Genomic DNA, 20,045 nt, shown 5'->3' with positions numbered 1-20,045 from the left:
CTGGGAGCAAACAGGGCAGCTGGAGAGCCCCCACCTTCCCGACAGTTTGCAATCAAAGATGCATTTGCCCGACAATGCAAACATGTTGGTGTTCCTTGCTAGAAATCTTTGATTGATACAGATTTGGATATGGCCTGTTGAGGGTTTTTTTGCTTGTGAAACAATGTGTGCTCATATTTATTTATTTATTTATTTATTTATTTATTTATTTATTTATTTATTTATTTATTTATTTATTTATTTATTTATTTATTTATTTATGTATTTGTATATGTGTGTGTATGTGTGTGTGTATATATATATATATATATATATATATATATATATATATATATATATATATATATATATATATATATATATATATATATAGAGAGAGAGAGAGAGAGCTCTGTTTTCCAGCCTGAGTCTATTTAATATATTGTTTTGGTTGTGTGTGATTTAATTAATTGTTTATAATTTAATTGATTTGTTAATTTATTATATATAATTTATATATTTGAATATTATTTCACATTTCATTTGCAATGTTGAATGTTCAATAAAAAAGTTCTGTTTGATAGGATGTACTTGAATTATTATTATTATTATATATTATCAATATGTCAGTGGTCTAAAATGGTCTTACAACGGTGCCGACAATATTATCGTTTATCGCAATAATTTCCGGGAAAATGTATCGTCCAACAAAATTAATTATCGTGACAGGCCTAAGTGGAGACCTTCATAGCTCAATGAAGTGAATCATTGGAGCAATGTATCTACTTTGCATTTTCATTCTGGTTGTACATTTATGTTAGCTTTCCCTCTGTGTTTAAGTTTTATTGACGAGTCCTTCATTACAGATTAGTAATCTACAACCCTGTCTCTATTTGTTTCCTACATCCAGATGGCTGCAGCCAGACTCTTACGCAGACCCACAGAAGACATCTCTGATCCTGAACAAAGATGACATACGCTGTGGATGGCCGACTACCGTGGTGGTACAGACCAAAGACCAGTATGGAGATGTGGTACATGTTCCTCACATGAAGGTCAGGATGATTACTTTGGCTTTTCTGCTTCCAAGATATATATATATTTTATATCCATGGGACCTTTTTTTGGAAAAAGTATATATTGAAGTCAATGGCGACAGAAAGATTATCTTTCGATCCCGTTTGAATTGTGCCACGAATTACACATATGATGTTTGTCAATTTAAAAGATAATTTTGCAAGTCAAAAAAATAAAAATGTGTCGTAAAACTGTGAAGTAACACTTTTTTGTGTGTGAAACCGCTTAATGAACTACATGTCGCGTCTCGCACCACACACCAAGACGGCCGTCACGTTAGTACATTTCACTTCTTTCTTTCAGAATGAAGCAAAAAGTATTAAACGAGGAGAAAATCACTATAAGTCTGGGCACGTTGAGAGCTGTACTGTACACAAAAGGGGAGTTAGTCGGTTCCGTAAGAGCCAGCATGCGGGACCGGGATTCTGGGATTTGTAGTCTTTCTAGTTGCGTATTTTTCATAGTCTTATATTTCAACAGTTTTAAGACAAACTGTGACTTTTTTGACATGGAAATTATTTTTTAAATTGACAAACATCATATGTGTAATTCGTGGCACAATTCAAACGGGATCGAAAAATAACTTTTCTCCCCCATTGACTTCAATACATAATTTTTCCGAAATAAGGTCCCATGGGTCTTCGGGACTTCGCCACTCTATAGCAAATCTCTGACTTCTGTTTCTTATAATTCACATTTCCAGGTGGAGGTAAAGGCTGTCCCTGTGTCACAGAAGAAGTCGATGCACCCTGAGAATGTGAAGAGGCTGCAGCGGCTCCCTGGAAGCTCCTCTCCTTCGTCCTCTGGCCCTGACCTTACCTTCGGAGGTTTGCCGATGCCCAAGCTGGAAGCCACGTACGAGCCCATGATTGTGAAAGAGGCTCGATACATTGCTATTACCATGATGAAGGTCAGCCCTATGTTCATGAATCATTACTCACTTGTATCCTCACTTGTTTACATTTGGAGGGCTGCAGAAGCTCCATAAAGGGGAGCTGCTGGGCAATTGTCAGATTAGTTGCATACATGCTGATCTGTGGACATGCACATAGTAAGTCATTGAGGAAGCAATACACAATTCAACATTTGTAAGCAAATAAATAAATCTGGCTGAATGAATCGTATAGATACATAATTCAAAGATGACTGATATCACAATTATAGACCTGTTTATAAGTAGAGTTTTGATTAAGGGACTGTCTTTCCTATTCTATAAAAAATAAGAACTACATCTATGTGGTACCAATGTTGTTTTGTTTACCTTAATACTTGTGCTCTTTGTCTTTTGTAGGCATATGAAAACTACTCATTTGAAGAGCTGCGCTTCGCTTCCCCCACCCCAAAGAGGTAAGTGCGGTAATGCAGAGACAAAATGCTTTTTCCAGTAAGATACAATCTACTTATTGATCATTTCCCACACAGACCCAGTGAGAACATGCTGATTCGTGCAAACACTGACGGAACCTACAGCGCCAACTGGACCCCCGGAGCAGTCGGCCTCTACACGATCCATGTCACCATCGACGGCATTGAAATAGGTATGTCAATGAAATGTAGATCTCTGAAGTATTTCCCACAAAGTAAATCGAAGGGCTCAGTCATGACTATCCCCTTTTCAAATGCACAAAGAATCGCTGTCTTTTTACTATGATCTGTAAATCTGTCCTTGTAGATGCTGGTATGGAGGTAGAGGTCAAAGACCCTCCCAAAGGCATGATACCACCTGGAACTCAGATGGTCAAACCAAAGGCTGAACCTCAACCAAACAAGGTGAGCTTTGTCTTTTGATTAACCAACCATGTGGATGAACATGCACATGAACACACCTATAAATGCACGCATGCTTGCAATCACCCATCAAATACAAACAAACGGAAGAAGATATTTGTTATCAAAACCTGGCAGAATAAAGCAGGACTGGATCTCCTTTGCATTCATCAGATGATTTCAAAAAAGAGAACTCAAGTGCGAGGTTTCTTTACTTTGTTGAATATGCAAAAACGCATTTGCGTGCTTATATTTTAAGCACATTATAATAAGGAAACAAGCTTCATTATGAGCCTTTAAACAACACTGTATATACATTATGAATGTGTGTTCAGTGGCTTTCCATGGACCAGTATGAATGTTAATGGGAGGATTAAAACAAACCTTTTCAAACTGATGCTGCTGAAAATAGAGCTCCTAGAATACTGCTGTTTGTATGAGTGTACTTGAAGCAGGCTCCGGGGGCGTAGAAGCATGCAATCTCTCTTGTCCTGCTGCCTCTTCTTTCTCCTCCTGCTGCACTTCTTGTCTTTTTTTCCTTTTTATTCTTTGCTCCTGCCGCTCACAGTCTCCATCTCCCCTCTGCTTCTCTCAGGTCCGCAAATTTGTGTCCAAGGACAGCGCAGGCCTGCGTGTGCGTAGTCACCCCTCCCTGCAGAGTGAACAGATAGGCATAGTGCATGTCAATGGCACCATCACTTTCATTGACGAGGTAATTGACTCTAGACCAGGCAGAATATAAGTAATTTCATATACTACCTGAAGCACTTCCACTTTTATTCTATTTCCTTGTAGCTTCTTCTTTAAATCAGTTAGGATACTATTATTAGTGTTTTATTATTCACATTCTTTTTGTCTGGAATGCTACTTCTAGGGAGTTGTGAGTCCTGCTTGGTGGCTTCTGTGTATTATGTGTTATTACCTCTCTAAATAATGATAACTTCTTTCAAAGCGTATAAATGTGTTGCTCTTAACTTTAATTTGCTTCATACTCTTGCAAGGCATTTGACGCTATACGAAGTTGTGCAACATAAATCCAAAGGATGTGATGCATATAACTCCAAAATAAAATTACAGCACTTTAATGCAGACATAGTCATTATATTTCTCAGTCTTGCACAACATCTGCACTCCCACCCTTTGGTAGCAGCACTAGTGACATTTCTTAAATGTCTTAAATGCACTTGCATTTTCTGTCATCTAATGTGATTTAAGACTTTTCTGCCACCTCTGAAGTGTTGAGTGGGTCTGTGTTTGTACGAGTGTGTGTGTGAGGGCACTGTCTATCCTGTTTCCATAGTAACAGGACGGCATGGCTCTTCTCGGCTGCTTGTTTTCCCGTAGATCCATAACGATGATGGTGTGTGGCTCAGGCTCAATGATGAAACAGTAAAGAAGTATGTTCCCAGCATGAACGGGTACACTGAAGCCTGGTGCCTCTCCTTTAACCAGCACCTGGGCCGGAGCCTACTGGTCCCAGCCGACGTAAGTAGAAGAAGGCCTGCTGAGCACTCAGTCCCACTTTAATAATGACAGAGGCTCCTGTGCTGTTCATTTGGGGAAAAGCTCAGATTATCTTTATTGTTGAATTTCAAAGAATCCAGTGCTTTTGGCACCTACTCCCCAAATGTACTTGAAGCATGTGGCTTTGAGAACCTCATCAGAGTAACAAATAACCAAACAACTAATACTTTTTGGGGTGTTCTCTTGCATGAAACATCTCTATGAGCATTGCTGAGTATGACAATTTGACTAACGCACTGTACAAAGGAACAGCAGCTGGGAGCTTGCATGCAATACTCATCAAGCAGTTGACCATAGAGTAACTGCTTTGTCTTCAGGACACAGCACTTTTAGTTTATGCTTAGTGCATTGATGCAAACCCCAATGCAGAAATGGCAGACGAGGTAAAATGTATAAAAAGAGCAATTTCATCCTGTGGTGAAGTTGGTTAGTCTGCACTGTTCAGTCCTCTTTCCCTCATTGCCCCTCACTCATAAGCACCCTCAAAGCACAGCATGTGAATACAAGGGTTTGTCTTACATTTTGCTCCATGGCACAAAAACTACCAAAAATGCAACAGAATCAAAATAGAATGTGATAATTTGACACATGAATATACAGCGGAAGTATCTGAAATATGTTAATATCCAGGTGGTTTTCTGTCATGGAGCAATCACTGGTCACCAACAAGTTTAAATGGGAAATTGTACCTCTACTGCTCTGATTGGGATGCTTTAGGTGCTTAGAGGCTTCCATGTAAGGTCTCTGTCTGAACAGCATGACACACTACATCATCCAAGTGGGGAATTTTTTTGGAAGTTTCTTCTCTTATGTGTATTTCAAATGGTCATGGATTTGGAAATAACCACCGTGTTTGGAGTGAACTTTCATTTTCTGCCCCTTCAAATGGGTTTTACATCTTTTTGTAATGCATTTGATCTTACAATTATTGTTAAGTGTGTACGACACGCTTAGCCTGTATTTACAGTCCTTTTGGCCCCTTTTTTGGGTGCTCCACAATTTCACTAACTGGCCCATCAGATTCTGTCCTCTCTTCTTCTTGTGAAATAAGCTCTGATACTGAAATGCAGAGGAGCCAAGCCAAAAAGTGTTCTCTCTTCCAAAAAAAATACACAAGCGCCTTCCCCCATACTGTTTTCTCTCCTGCCTCGAGTCGTCTACTGTTTCTTGACTGTCTCACGATCTGTTGCTCAGAATGTCTTTAACGCTAGCCAAGGAGTCAGGGATATCGGCTTTTTGTCATGGACTCCCTTAACTATTTTCCCGCCACAGGTGAGTTGTATGGAAAAGGGACACATAGCTTGACTGCCCCATAGCTGATCATGTAACTGTCACTTTAGTCACCCCCTTGTGACTGTGTAGTCTTCCCAAAGTGTTGCAATAAGGCTTAAGAGGTCAATCCACAGTTGCATGGTTGTCTGTTTTGTTTTATTTTGACGACACAGTATCAGTAATAGTATCCGTGGCTACTACTGTCCCATAGACCAAGTGCAGTGATCACATTGTTTAAGTAATTACTGCTTTAGCTTGTGTGTTGCATGGGGTTTAACATACTAATGTCCAGTCTGTTGCATGAGATCTTGTTTTGAAAGGCCTGTCATCGATAGTCCTGTATCCTTGTGTTTCATAGCATGCCTCCCCATAGACTGTTTGAAAATGTTATTTAACTGCATCATTACAATTTTGAAGCTTTTAAAATGTATGTAGCATACATGCATTTTCAATATCTGGGTGATAATTGTATTTTTGGAATATCACTGACTGCTCTTTAGGATGAAAGTCCATATCGTTTTTCAGCCATCTATGTCATGACGTGACATCTTGTAATTGTAAAACAAGAGTATCTCGATTTAGCATGACTTAGCCTCTTAAAGGAGTTTAAAGGATTCTTTTAAAATATTGGGAAATATGCTTATTTCCTATCTGCTGAGAGTTACATGATAAGATTGATACCATTGTCACGTCCGTACTGAAACTATAAACATGCAGCTCGTTAGCTTAGCATAAAGGTTGATACGGGGAGAACAGTTAGCCTCACTCTCGTCTGTAACAAAATCCACCAGCACTTATAAAGTAAACTAAGTAGCACGATATTATATCTTGTTCGATTAATATATGAAAAAGTGTTACAATTTCAGGTTGTGGTTTGGACTATATATTTCTTCTAGAAAGAGTAACAAGTAGATTTAAAATACTGTTCATGTTCATAACATGTCTTTTAATATGAGATCAAATTAATAATTTATAAAAGATGGCTGTTTTTGCTGAATTAAGATAACCAGCTGCTGACTATAGCTTCATTTTTATTTGATTATGAGAGTGCTATCAATCTTCTCCACTGACTATCAGAAAGAAAGCCATGTTAAATGTCATTGCTTAAAGGCCGTGAAGTTACACATCCACTTAAATAGCTTGATCGGAGAAAATGAATAGGGTCTGAGATTTAACTTATAGATACATATACTTCTACCAGTGGCTCTTCACCATAATATCATAGGACTTAGCAGTCTGAACCTCCTCCTGTTCTTGTTCCTTGGCCCTAATCCATTCTCTCACCTCTTGCAGGAGGTCAGGGGCCAATCGGAGGAGAACGTAAAGGAGGTGAACAGCTGCCCTTCCCACGAGGCCCCCTCTCGGGTGCAGAACAGGGCAGGGCAGGGCGGCGGCCCGGGGCTTTATAAGGTAGTGAAGACCGGCCCCTCTGGTCACAACATCAGAAGCTGCCCAAACCTTAGGGGTATCCCCATTGGAATGTTAGTTCTTGGCAACAAGGTCAAGGCCATAGGCGAGGTACGCACTCACCCCAAATAATGAAATGTGTTTTTTTTTTGTGGCTAGTTGAATAAACCAGTCTGTTTGGATAACATAATGTAATATAGCTAATGTGAGTACATTTTGGCCTTCACTCTCATAAATCAGAGTTTCCTCTTTGTCCTAAACTGAAATGATTGTCAATGTAAAGAATGTAATCTCTCTTTCTAAGGGAAATACATCAGGTGCTTCTGGGTGTGTGTTGTGAATCTTTCCTCTCGTTGAGGGCTTATCAACTCCTGCGGCTGCAGCATTGCGTGCTTCCTGACTCACTAATTTCAGTTTGTCTATGAATCCATTGCAGTTTCAGGGTGTCATACTCCGCTGCACCGAGTCTTCTCAGTGGAAGTCTGATCACAAAATGCTGGAGCCTTTTCTGTGCCTTGTCTTTCTTGCACTTCTAACAATCCTTTCAATGACTTTGGTACTTTTAAATTGTCGTTTGCGTGGTGATGAGTCGGGGCCTCCTCTCCCTAATGGATATGACCTCTCATTGGCTGCTGTGGTGTGTCATGCTGTTCAATAGTTTCCTCTCTGAGCTGTACTGGAATGCCCTGTCTAAGGTCTGAGAGGTGCAGACTGCACATACTAATACTTCCGTCTGTCTGTTTCTTTTTTCAAAATGATAATACTTCAGGGAATTGAGACAAAACAACCTCATGCATTTACCTTTCAATAAGCTACCCCTTTCTTAGAGTAAGTTTGTATTTTATTTTTAGCTACATCAGTTTTGTCCCGCAGTGTCTGCTGATGCACAAAAATCTAATTTGTGTGATCTACTGCTGTGGATTTTTGTACGTGTCAAGCAGATGAATTGAATGTTTGCATGTTAATGATCGACTGTAGAGTTTGTGTCATGTGTGCAAATGTACTGTGTGTGTGACATGGTGTTCAGTGTGTGTGTGTGTGAGTATGGATAAAGAGTGTTGTTTGTGTATCAGGTGGTCAACTCAGAGGGGACCTGGGTGCAGCTGGATAAGAACAGTGTAGTGGAGTTCTGTGAGAGCGATGAAGGCGAGGCCTGGTCATTGGCCAGAGACCGCGGTGGGAATCAGTACCTTCGCCACGAGGACGGTAAGTCGCACTCAATGGAGGGAAATGTTCGAACCTCAAAATGTGATAAATAATAAGATAACATAATTGAATCTGTTCCTTTTTAGAACAAGCACTGCTTGAGCAAGGGGCCCAGACCCCTCCTCCCAGCCCTTTCTCTGTGCAGGCCTTCAACAGAGCCGCAGCTTCAAACGGAGCGCAGGGCTTTGACTACGGCATCTCCAACAACAAAGGTAAGGTCAACTTTTTATTTTTAAACAAAATCATTTTCTTTAACACATCCTTAATCTGCATCTCACTTTGCTTTCACATCCACTTTGCTTTATGCTGCACATTTAAATTGTGATATTTTGAGTCCGGAGGTTGTAGTCAAATACTTTTTTGTTTAGATGTTTTGTTATTACTAAATTAAACCTCACCTCCGACTTCACTCTGCACCTTTTTTCTTCTTTATTCCCTGCTTTATTCTGAGATACTCTCTATCTGACTTTTCCCCATGCTTTGATCTAAGACTTTTTTTACAAGTTGTTTCATGCACTAACCCATTTTAGTTGTATAATTCTAGATATTTTCACCATTTTACGTCATGCAATTATTTCACAATATCAAATCCTATCAAAAATCACTTGATCTCCACAATATCTGACAGCACATTTAATAGGTATGTGATCTTGTATGGGTCATTCTCCTTAAAATCTCCACCAATCCCTGATCTATCATCTCTTATTTCTGCATGCTTTTTATTGTGTTTCTTGCTGCTATTTTATGCCTTAAATATCTGCGATGTGGGGCATATGCCTGTGTCTTTTTGCATGGGCCAGTCGGTGTGCTTCTGTTCATTTTGACCTCTCTGGGCTCTGTTAAGTTAGACACTTTGTGTCTGTGATCTTTATCCTTTACGCTTTCTTTATTGCCTTAATTTAGTCACTTTGAAAACATTTGATTATTTACGAAAGCCTTGTTTTCTTAAATAAGGTTGATTACTAAAGAATCACCTGAATTAACTCCTCCGATCCGCTACTCCATCAAAACACGTCTGCCCCGATGTGTCTGTGTCTTTTCTGACTGAACATAATGCTGATGCTTTGTCAATTGTTTTTCAATGGCTTACCTCTTCCTCTCTGCTGGAAAAAAGAGGCTGACCTGTCTCTAATCAGAGAAGCATGGTTGTTCAGATAACACAAAGTTATTGTACTGGTGCTGTTAACATGCTGTTAAGCCTTCTATGCACATTTTCCTGTTGCTTTAATACAACTAGATGCATCATTTCAGTGTCTCTTTGGCTATGTATCAACTTTGTGTGGCTACACGGAGGGATAGATGGATTTACAGTTTATCTTTCTTCTTTTTTACGCCAACTTTTCCGAGGTTGTTTGAGCGATCTGCCTCAAATGCTTCTTGGTTGCATTCACGGTTGGCTTTCTGAATGCATTAATGGGATAAAGTATAAAAGAAGTCAATTGAATAAACACAACTCTATCCCATTTGAGTGACACGTTTTTGCATTCACTAGAGAATAAGGCCATAAAGTGCTGTGTCTTTTCATTATGAAACCTCACAAATGTTTGTGGGCAAGCACATGTATCCTGCACAAGAGTGCCCTGTCTACAGCTTGCTACCAGATGCAAAGTCAAGGTTATCGCCCCCGTTCATCCATCTAATAGAAGGTTTGAACCCTTCCCCTCCTGTGTGATGAATCCATCAGGCGTTGAGACAGCATTATAGATAGATCACCTTCAGACTGGTCAGCTTAATGGATGTCTGGCAAAGCTCTTTGAGCAATTCAACCTTATTGACAGGTCTCTCCGGCTTCAACATTCAGCCATGGAGGTTAATTTCCCCATCCCGCCTTCACCCAAGCAGCCTCCCATTTCCAGCTCCTACGATTGATGAAATGGCCAGTTCAAAAACGACAGTACTACTCAGTAGTGTCAAGAGTTTTTGAATGGTTACTGATTCAAAATTCCTTTAGGTATCTTCTACGCTTGTTTTGCCCAATACAAACAGTTATTCATATCTTGAGGAAATCAGTAGTGTCATTGTGATCGTCTAAAGTTTCCAAAGTCTCCTTCTTTTGTCATTTAAAAACATAAAACTATATCTTGCAAATGTAATTCCAAATGTTTATTGGGAGTTGTAGTTCATTTCTCCCTTCCCCCCTATTTTCTATCGACCTTGACTTATACTTTTTCGGCTTTTATATCATAAAGTCTTACCAGATGATTCTTGACCCATGTCCCTCCTTTTTGGATGCCAATCCAAGTCTTGGAAGTGCTCCTGCCAATCCTCTTCCATCGAAGAAAACAAGTATACTTATACTTCTTTGACCATGGCAGCTCCTCCCATTTCGCACATATGTTGCGTCCTGAGAGATAACTGAATGACTGATAAAAAGTAAACTCTGAATGACCCTGCCCCTCTTTGGAAACCTCAAACCCTAGTATAAGCTGTAGTTTTTCCCCATCCTCTGTCTCCATGTTTGCAGGTGACCGGTTGAGTGCCATACTGAATACCGTTCAGTCTGGGCCCTTCCTCTCAGAAGCTCCCTCTTCCTCCGTATTTGAGCAAGCCGCCCAACCTCCTCCCTCCTCCTCCCTTGTCCACAGCCCATTTGTGTTTGGACAATCCCCCTCCCATCTGTCTCAGCCACAACCACAGCTTCTGAGTAAGTCTGTCCTGCTTTCTGACAGCGCTTGCTTGCACAGGTGTTGGTCCTTACCCTCCTAGCTTTTGATTTCCAGATTTTGTTCGGTATTCATTCTATTTGATATGTTTTCTGGGGAGGGCAGCAGCGATGTGTGACACATAACAGTGCAGTTATGTTCTAGGCTGCAGAAATATCCCCAACAAGCCATCATGTCTGTTATTTAACGTTTAAATCTTGCTTATAAAAAACAAATGATGTCATCCTGCCTTTCAATAATATGCATTGACAGGTATTTTCACTTGTTTTTGGAGACAAGATTTCAAACTTAAATACTCGACTGAATGTCTTGTTAAAAGGGATATTTTTGCCTTGTGCTGAAGCGATAGGCTGACTTGCTTTTTGTTCTGCTTGCTATCTTGTTAAATCAGCTTTTTTATTATTTTCCTCCTCATCTTCCTCACTGCTTCAGATCTGCATTTTCCATCCTTAAAAAAACAACTTATTTCATTCTCTGTCTCAACGAGCCCAAGGCTTCACTGCAAAGGTAATCAACAGTAGACTTCAAACCAGCCATTAATTAATATTTCAAATAATACATACAATAGCTTTCACTCGCACTGGTTAGTTCAAATAGAAAATTCCAAAATGTAATATAACGCTTAGCTAAGAAAGGGATCCCAATTATCAGTTTATAACCTTTTTTCTGTCTGTGTAGCCCTTTGTCCGTATGTATTGCTACTTACTTACTACTTACCATTTCTTACGGAGCTCCGGAGGTGTCTGGAAAAAGACATTTTCATTTGTGTGCATACATTCATAATATGCAGGTGATGTATAATCCTGATCCAGTCTTGTTGTGCATATACCCTTCACTCTCCCTATGGATCACATACGTTCTATACAAGGCATATAAAGGTACAAATTAAGAGATATGACACCTCCAGGGCTCTGTTACTTCTTTTCTCTCTGTATAAGTGTTGCTCTTCATGTTTCTCTACCTACCTGTCGATCTTCCCATCACTTTAACATGTTTTTCTCTTTCACCTTCTCAACTTGAAGACATTGCCTCTATGTGCTTTCTTTCTTCCTCTCTGTGGTGGCCCCCTTGCGTGTCATGCCCTCTTTGTTTACCTGCTCAACTGTTTTCCGCTGTAGATGATTCATCACGCCGCCTTGCTTCTCGCGAGCTAGTGCACAAAAGCAATGTGTTGGTGGCTGGGCATGGTACTGCTCTCTCATCTCTCGCTCTAAGGCAAAAGGGTGGGTAATCACAGCATGCAAAAAAACACAGGGTGTCTATGCTGACAAAACATCTTTAATCTGTGTTAGTGTCAACCTTAAAAACTGACCCTCAATAGGACATACGAGCTTGCATTTAGAGTTTAGTTTTAAAATAGGTTGTCCTTAAATAGTATTGACTTGATATTAAAAGTCTAAAGCTAGATCCAATATTAGTAGAATTGGTTCAAGGACTGGGCTGGAATCCATCTATCATCAGCTTTCCCATGGTCCACTTCTTATCATTCATATCAGAGTGTGTCTGGTACATTCATAGACAGAAAAAGATGCTGGGGAAACACAAAGCAAGTACAATCATGTGCTTTACAAGGAATAACATCATTCACCCTTCTGGACTTACATTGTCTGTCATTCTGCCCCTCATTGCATTTTATCTTATACTTTAACATTACATACTTCTCCACTCGGATTTAAAATGTGCTTAGGATTATTTGGGAGCACTCTTAACACAGATTCAGTCCTCTTTTGTGTCGTAACCGTGTTTGCATTATTAACGTCTAGGTGAAAGAGGGAACCTGATGCCCGGTGCACGGCCAATGTCCCCGGCCTCCAAACACCGGCAGGAGAATCGCTCTCCCAAACAGGAGGGTCGGGGGGGGCGCTCGTCCGAACAGAGCAGGAGCAAGACGGGGGAGGCGCTCTCTGCCAGCGAAGCCCTCATCCTGCGGTCAGATACGGCCAAACTGAGGTCAGACTCTCACAGCCGCTCCCACTCGCCCAATCACAACACTCTGCAGGCCCTGAAGGCAGATGGTAGGACCCCAGGACTTCGGGCCGAGTCCCCAAACCCAGGCTCTCGCTCCTCCTCTCCCAAACAGAAGGGTGTATCCTCCTCAGGCAGGTCCAGTCCCACCAGCACCTCTTCCCAGCACTCCTCTTCGGCCAACCATGACAAGAACCTCTCACCTTCCTCCAAAGCCCGCCTAGACCCTCCTAGAGAGAGGTCCAAATCAGATTCCTACACTCTGGACCCGGACACACTCAGAAAGAAGAAGGTTCCACTTACAGAGCCACTTAGAGGCAGGTCGACCTCTCCCAAACCTAAACTGTCTCCTAAAGATCCAAACCAAGATGCAAACCAAGATCCAAACCAAGATCCAAACCAAGAGGTGATTAGTAACACAGAGAACCGTGTTCCTTCTCCACATGTGACCCAGGAGAACCTCCACAGTGAGGTGGTGGAGGTGTGCATCTCTAGCGCTCTCCTCTCAGAGGATGGCAATGATGAGAATGGGGAGGCTCAAAATTCTGAGAATGGATCAGACAAGGTGCACTTCAGCATTGGCAAAGCTCCGGTCAAAGAGGAAGTAGAGCTCAGGGCTTCACCCAAAGTCAGTCGCAAAACCTCCAGTCGCCACGCGCGCCCTAAAAAGGACAAATCTGGGCCTCTGTTTAAAGGCGAGACTGCATCGAGGGCCACGGAGCCGGCCAAACAGGCCATGTCGCCCTCTGTGGCTGAATGTTCACGAGCAGTCTATGCAGCATTTCTGTGGCATGAAGGTATTGTCCACGATGCCATGGCCTGCTCGTCCTTCCTCAAGTTCAACCCAGATTTAACCAAAGAGCACGCACCCATCCGCAACTCCCTGGGAGGACAGGGTGCTGAGGAGAAGGAGAACAAGCTAAAGAACCGCCACTCCTTAGAGATTTCTTCTGCACTTAACATGTTTAATATTTCTCCACATGGCCCAGACATCTCCAAAATGGGAAGCATCAACAAAAACAAGGTGCTATCCATGCTGAAAGAACCTCCACTGCCAGAAAAGTGTGAGGCGGGGAAAGGAGATGCCGCCTCCTATGAGGCGACTTCTCATCCTGTTATGAGGGTAAAGTCAATCCTACCGTTAACGTTACAACATCTAGTGTCATTTTGGGAGGACATTTCTTTGGCCACCATCAATGCAGCGACACAGAACATGATCTTCCCAAGCCCAGGGTCAAGTGCCATCCTTAAAAGGAAGGAACATGAGAAAGACGGTAAGAAGGCAAAGAAGGAGAAGAAGAAGAGGGACAAGGCAGATGTGCGCCCAAGAGGAAATCTGTTTGGAGAGATGGCACAGCTGGCTATGGGAGGACCGGAGAAAGACACCATCTGTGAGCTGTGCGGGGAGTCTCACCCTTACCCCGTCACATACCATATGAGACAGGCTCACCCAGGTTAGAAAACAGAAGTTCTGGTTACAGTTTTGTTGTTTTTTTCTAAGGGCATCAGTCATTATATCTTCCCAAAATGTACTCTGGGCCTTAAACATCTTACCTTGATTTTTCCGTGGCAGGTTGTGGCCGCTATGCTGGAGGCCAAGGCTATAACAGCATTGGCCACTTCTGTGGTGGTTGGGCTGGGAACTGTGGAGACGGAGGCATAGGAGGCAGCACCTGGTACCTGGTGTGTGATCGCTGTCGGGAAAAATACCTGAGAGAGAAACAGACTGCCGCCAGGGAAAAGGTATCCTACTTTTTCAAGGTTTTAGTGCCTAAATAGTGTCACTTATTTGAAGTGAGGTGGTATAAGGTCCTTATTCATAGTTTTTAGTAGATGGCGATTGGCATGCTATGAGTTGGGAGAAGTACAAAGCAATTCACTTCTGTGGGCTTGGTGTATTTTTGCCAACTGAAAGAGAGGCCCATCTAAAAAAAATTATAACATTTAAGTGTACGGTATATTTAGAATACTTTCATCCCTGATTTTTATATTACATTTTATGGTAGGCCTTTCTTTTAGGGGTCTAAAATGTATTTTGTTGCACTTGGGTTGAAGCGACTGCGATCTTCTGTAGGTAATACACTGACTATGTATACATACCTCATTCAACTACACTCCATCAATCTGAACTATACCTTTTAAATGTGTTTCCCTCTGTTCCTGAAACCCCATCAGCCTTTTGCATCATACTGACTCTTTTAGATTATCAAAACTAATCTACATGTTTCTACCAGGTGAAGCAATCCAGGAAGAAACCCTTGCAGGTGAAGACTCCAAGGGCCCTGCCCACTATGGAGGCCCACCAGGTGATTCGGGCAAACGCTCTGTTCCTGCTGTCCCTCAGCAGCGCTGCCGAGCCCAGCATGCTGTGCCACCACCCGACCAGACCCATGCACTCCCAGCTGCTCCCCAGCCTCAAGGAGGGCGTGTCGGACGAAGTCCCCAATAAAATTGGCTGCCTCTACCTTCAGACACTAGCTAGGTAGATAATAGCTCACTTTTTTATATATATATAGATAAAAAAAACCTACAGTAACACATGCTTGCATAATGATTTGAGTCCCTCTCACTTTCCTCTCATTAATTCAGGCAACACACTGAGAACTTTGGCGCCTACCAAGACGAAAACCTCTTCCAAGATGAGATGAGGTATCTGCGCTCAACATCTGTTCCTGCACCTTACATTTCAGTCACACCTGATGCCTGCCCAAATGTGTTCGAGGAACCAGAGAACAACATGAAGTCAATGCCCCCCAGGTAACGCATCTTAGTCCAAAGTCCATAATTAATGCAGATAATATATGATTTTGTTTTACAATGCTTAGAGCAGATAATGCCTTATTGTCATGCATATATACTCTCTGTTAATAGCTAGTTCGTTGACTCTTGTTTTCCCTCCTGCACCCGACTGTACACAGCTTGACAGCAAGCATTTTGTTTGCCTCCTTATCATGATCACACTAATTGCACAGTACAAAAGAGCCTGGCTGCTCCATTCTCCAGTAAATAGTTTTTGTCAAGCAAAGAAAACTGTGGTATGAAATTAGTGTTTCTGATATTTGTGTTAAAGGCATATCACCGTGTCTATTTCTGTCTTTTATTTCTCTTTTCTTAGCCTCGAGACCAGTCCGATCACAGACAGCGATACGGCTAAACGGACAGTGTTTCAGAGATCTTACTCAGTCGTAGCATCCGAGTATGACAAGCAGCACTCACCCTCTCCAGCTCGGGTCAAAGCTGTTCCCAGACGCAGGGTCCATAGTGGTGATGCAGGTAAACACGCTTGATCATGAGAGAACTAATACTGATAAGTGATTTACAGCATCAACACTAACCTGCTCTGCCCCCCATATAGAGGTGGGATCTTCCCTGTTACGACACCCGTCTCCTGAGCTGTCCAGGCTGATCTCGGCCCACGGCTCCCTCAGTAAGGGGGAGAGGAACTTCCAGTGGCCTGTTCTGGCTTTTGTCATCCAGCACCATGACCTGGAGGGCCTGGAAGTGGCCATGAGGCATGCATTGAGGAAGTCTGCCTGCAGGGTGTTTGCCATGGAGGTACACGCTACTATATTTCTCTGAATCTCCAATTTACTTTGTATTCATTGTTGTTCCCTATCCAGCAGGGAATCAGTGCAATTAGTTTTATGTTGTCAGTATCAATTACACTTGTACTTAATTAGCTAATAGACGAGTTGGACTCAAGATCGTTTATGGATCCTAAGAAGACTAATTGGTATGTTTTTTTTTTTCTTGGTGTCAGGCATTCAACTGGCTGCTGTGCAATGTGATCCAGACCACCTCCCTGCATGACATCCTCTGGCATTTTGTAGCATCTCTCACCCCATCGCCGTATGAACCTGAGGACGACGAAGACGAGGAGAACAAGGGGAAGCAAGAAAATGTGGAACAGGTAATTAGTGGTTAAATTATCAAAAAGCATTACTTTTGTTTTGTTGTTACATCTTCTGATTGTGCACATCTTCACCCTACAGGAGAGAGACCTTGGTGTTTGTGAACATCCTCTGTCAGACATTGTTATCGCCGGGGAGGCAGCTCATCCCCTCCCCCACTCCTTCCACCGCCTCCTGCAGACCATCTCTGACCTCATGATGTCACTTCCTAGTGGCAGCTCACTTCAGCAGATGGCACTGAGGTATACTTCCTGATTGATTGAAAAATGATGAACACACAAATCAACATTTCTAGATTGACTGATTTCGATGTTTACTTACTATATTTTAGGGGTGTTGTGATAAGCTGGTACTTATGATAACTGTGACATCTAAAAACTGAAATATTGATATCATGTTACTAATACACATATGACTATATTGTGTATAGTCAACATGATAAACCATCGCCTCATTTGCCAAAAATAGAGACAAACATACAAAGTTTAAGTTTACATTTGACTGAAATCACTATTCTTTTTTATTAATTTCAAGCTTTAACAATAATATCTTTATATTGGCCTCAATAATCAGGCTTCTTACGGCCATTAAAAACCTGGAAAAGTCATGGAAATACAAAATGCTAATTCCAGGCCCTGGAAAAGTTATGGAAAACAATATTTTTCCCAACGTTTTGGAAAAGTCATGGACTAAAGTTGCATCAAATATAATTTATATTTTAGCTAATCGCCGAAATAGTAATACTATAATGATAATAAATACTGTATCGTATAGTAAGGAAATGTAAAATGGCATTTAACTGACGAGGTATTTTGCTGGTGAGAGATTTTAGTTGCTTTGCGTGTAGAAGCTAGTCAGCCTACTATATGTTTTAGATAGGCACAACATGTTTCAGACCTTATTTTCCTGTTCCATGTTAAAATAAACTATTTTCAGTGGTACCGCTGAGAAAGAGTAATTTTTTTGGTCATGGAAAATTAGGTAAAGGTCATGGAAAAGTCATTGAAAATCATTGGTGAAAAAGTGTATGAAACCTGAATAATACTCTTGTGCCCTTTTTGGGTTCCTAGATTACAACTTTCTTTCGAAATGTTTGCAAATATATCTTATCTTATTTACTGGCAGACAGATAAGAGAGGTGATAACCTGCTCACAACTAATACTTGTTATTCTTTTAGGTGCTGGAGTTTGAAGTTCAAGCAGTCCGACCACCAGTTCCTCCACCAGAGCAACGTTTTCCATCACATCAACAACATCCTTTCCAAGTCAGATGATGGTGACAGCGAGGAGAGCTTCAACATCAGCGTGCAGTCGGGCTACGAAGCAATGAGCCAGGCAAGAAACCAATCACTGACTTGCTTACTTATAAATCAGATCTGTATTCTGTTTGTCAACACGGATTAAACCAACTATTGTATGTGCATGACATGCACTAACCTGAGTGTGTGTGATAACAGGATCTCTGCCTGGTGACCTGTCTGAAGGATCTGACCAGTGTCGTGGACATCAAGACGTCCAGTCGTCCTGCCATGATCGGCAGCCTCACAGACGGCTCCACAGAGACCTTCTGGGAATCTGGAGATGAGGACAAGAACAAAACCAAGAGCATCACCATCAGCTGTGTGAAAGGCATAAACGCCACTAATGTGACGGTTCATGTGGACAACTCCAGAGACATCGGGGTAAGTGGGCAACGGAAGCATTGCTATTGTATGAATGCAAAGTAAGGACCAAGTAGGAATTAATGATAATATGTTTATAAAGGTTTAATTTTCCTCTGTTATATCCACAGAACAAAGTCACATCCGTCACATTCCTCTGTGGTAAAGCAATCGACGACCTCTGCAGAATCAAACAGGTATTGTCACTTTCTTCTTCTTCTTCTTATTTTTGTCCATATTAATAATGTGTACGTTGTTGACCTAGCATTAGAATACAGTACATACAATACACAGATTATAGATTACGCATGCATCACAGTTCCCGTTAGAATATTTTTTGCAGATCAAAATGTCCGTTAAAGTTTAAATCTTCCGGACAAAATTAGAAAAGTGCCGGTCAAAGGTCTTTGTTATTTATTGAGCTTTAAAACAAATTGATATGATTCAATATTAAACAAACTAATTATACAGTAATAGATTAACTACATTATTCAAAAGTGTTCAGTAATTTACAATAACACGGGAATAATAAGCGGTATCACGGTCAGTATCATGCAGCTCACGGATCCAGTAATGAGTGACCCGACAGTAAAACTAAACATATCTATAACTAGTTACGGTAGTTTGAGAGGTCATTAAAATAGCTACGTGTGATATTCTAACCTGAAGTGTGTGTTTTGTCCGCTCACCGCTGCAGGTGATCATGCATAGCTGCGTGTCGACTCGTCAGCAGCAGCTGATCTCTCTCCCCGTCAGATTAGACTTCACTCGTATTTATGTCCATATCGATCAGATCCAGCTAGTTCTAGCTAATGATATGACTACCTGCTTATTAAAAGACACCTAAACAATAAGTGTCGCTATGCAACCGGGTGAGGCCATATAGTATAGCGCAGCATTATGCATTTGTTTACATGCCCACCGGAACCCCGAGGCATTACCAACAGATCAACGCACAATCAACCCATACAGGACATCTCTTTCTCCACATTAAGTGTTAGACATTAGAATTGACTATTCTTGTCTGTCACATACTCTCTTGTCTGTCACATACTATTCTTGTCTGTCACATACTATTCTTGTCTGTCACATACTCTCTTGTCTGTCACATACTATTCTTGTATGTCACATACAGTAAGTGGCGCAACTGATGCGGTATTGCGCTAAGGGGAAATTATTTTGACCGGAGAGATTTAGATTTGCCGGTCTTCAGTATATTTTACTGGTCATAGTCTGGTAATTACCGGCTAACGGGAACTCTGATATGCGCATATGGCAGAACATTTTGAACATCCCCGTGCCTTTTCATCAAAGGTCGAGCTCGAGTCCCGTCACATGGGCTGGGTGACGAGTGAGCTTCCTGGTGGGGATCATCATGTGATCAAGTTGGAACTGAAGGGTCCGGAGAACACACTGAGGGTGCGCCAGGTGAAGGTCCTCGGCTGGAAAGAGGGCGAGAGCATCAAGATCCTCGGACAGATCTCAGCCAGCATGGCCCAGCAGAAGAACTGCGAGGCGGAGACTCTCCGAGTGTTTCGCCTCATCACATCACAGGTCTGTCTAACTGCTTCATACAAATTCCTTAGAATCACCTGGGGAACCACTGGAGTCTC

The 20,045-nt window shown here is 41.6% G+C and overlaps 1 protein-coding gene across 25 annotated transcripts in view; it reads left to right on the top strand.

Moving 5' to 3' along the window:
• The window catches only part of mycbp2 (MYC binding protein 2), a 72,721-nt gene that overhangs the window by 44,987 nt on the left and 7,689 nt on the right, over positions 1–20,045 (top strand). For 11 of the 25 annotated variants that reach the window (XM_034213627.1, XM_034213620.1, XM_034213619.1 and 8 more), the window contains 25 exons: positions 890–1,034; positions 1,760–1,966; positions 2,348–2,403; positions 2,479–2,594; positions 2,729–2,826; positions 3,419–3,535; positions 4,168–4,308; positions 5,542–5,619; positions 6,913–7,137; positions 8,100–8,232; positions 8,319–8,444; positions 10,697–10,876; positions 12,014–12,118; positions 12,659–14,314; positions 14,434–14,603; positions 15,095–15,342; positions 15,450–15,617; positions 15,976–16,133; positions 16,216–16,415; positions 16,621–16,770; positions 16,853–17,013; positions 17,950–18,106; positions 18,229–18,453; positions 18,564–18,629; positions 19,747–19,986. In XM_034213627.1, coding sequence (XP_034069518.1) covers positions 890–1,034; positions 1,760–1,966; positions 2,348–2,403; positions 2,479–2,594; positions 2,729–2,826; positions 3,419–3,535; positions 4,168–4,308; positions 5,542–5,619; positions 6,913–7,137; positions 8,100–8,232; positions 8,319–8,444; positions 10,697–10,876; positions 12,014–12,118; positions 12,659–14,314; positions 14,434–14,603; positions 15,095–15,342; positions 15,450–15,617; positions 15,976–16,133; positions 16,216–16,415; positions 16,621–16,770; positions 16,853–17,013; positions 17,950–18,106; positions 18,229–18,453; positions 18,564–18,629; positions 19,747–19,986 — 5,326 coding nt within the window. The remainder of the gene's footprint in view (positions 1–889; positions 1,035–1,759; positions 1,967–2,347; positions 2,404–2,478; positions 2,595–2,728; positions 2,827–3,418; positions 3,536–4,167; positions 4,309–5,541; positions 5,620–6,912; positions 7,138–8,099; positions 8,233–8,318; positions 8,445–10,696; positions 10,877–12,013; positions 12,119–12,658; positions 14,315–14,433; positions 14,604–15,094; positions 15,343–15,449; positions 15,618–15,975; positions 16,134–16,215; positions 16,416–16,620; positions 16,771–16,852; positions 17,014–17,949; positions 18,107–18,228; positions 18,454–18,563; positions 18,630–19,746; positions 19,987–20,045) is intronic. The other 14 variants (XM_034213629.1, XM_034213640.1, XM_034213623.1 and 11 more) reach the window with 10 other exon arrangements.

This window comes from Gymnodraco acuticeps, unplaced genomic scaffold (genome assembly GCF_902827175.1).
Source record: "Gymnodraco acuticeps unplaced genomic scaffold, fGymAcu1.1, whole genome shotgun sequence".
In the NCBI taxonomy this organism is placed as follows: Eukaryota; Metazoa; Chordata; class Actinopteri; order Perciformes; family Bathydraconidae; genus Gymnodraco; species Gymnodraco acuticeps.
The sequence above is the reverse complement of the archived record's forward strand: the minus strand, read 5'-3'. Positions and strand labels throughout refer to the sequence as shown.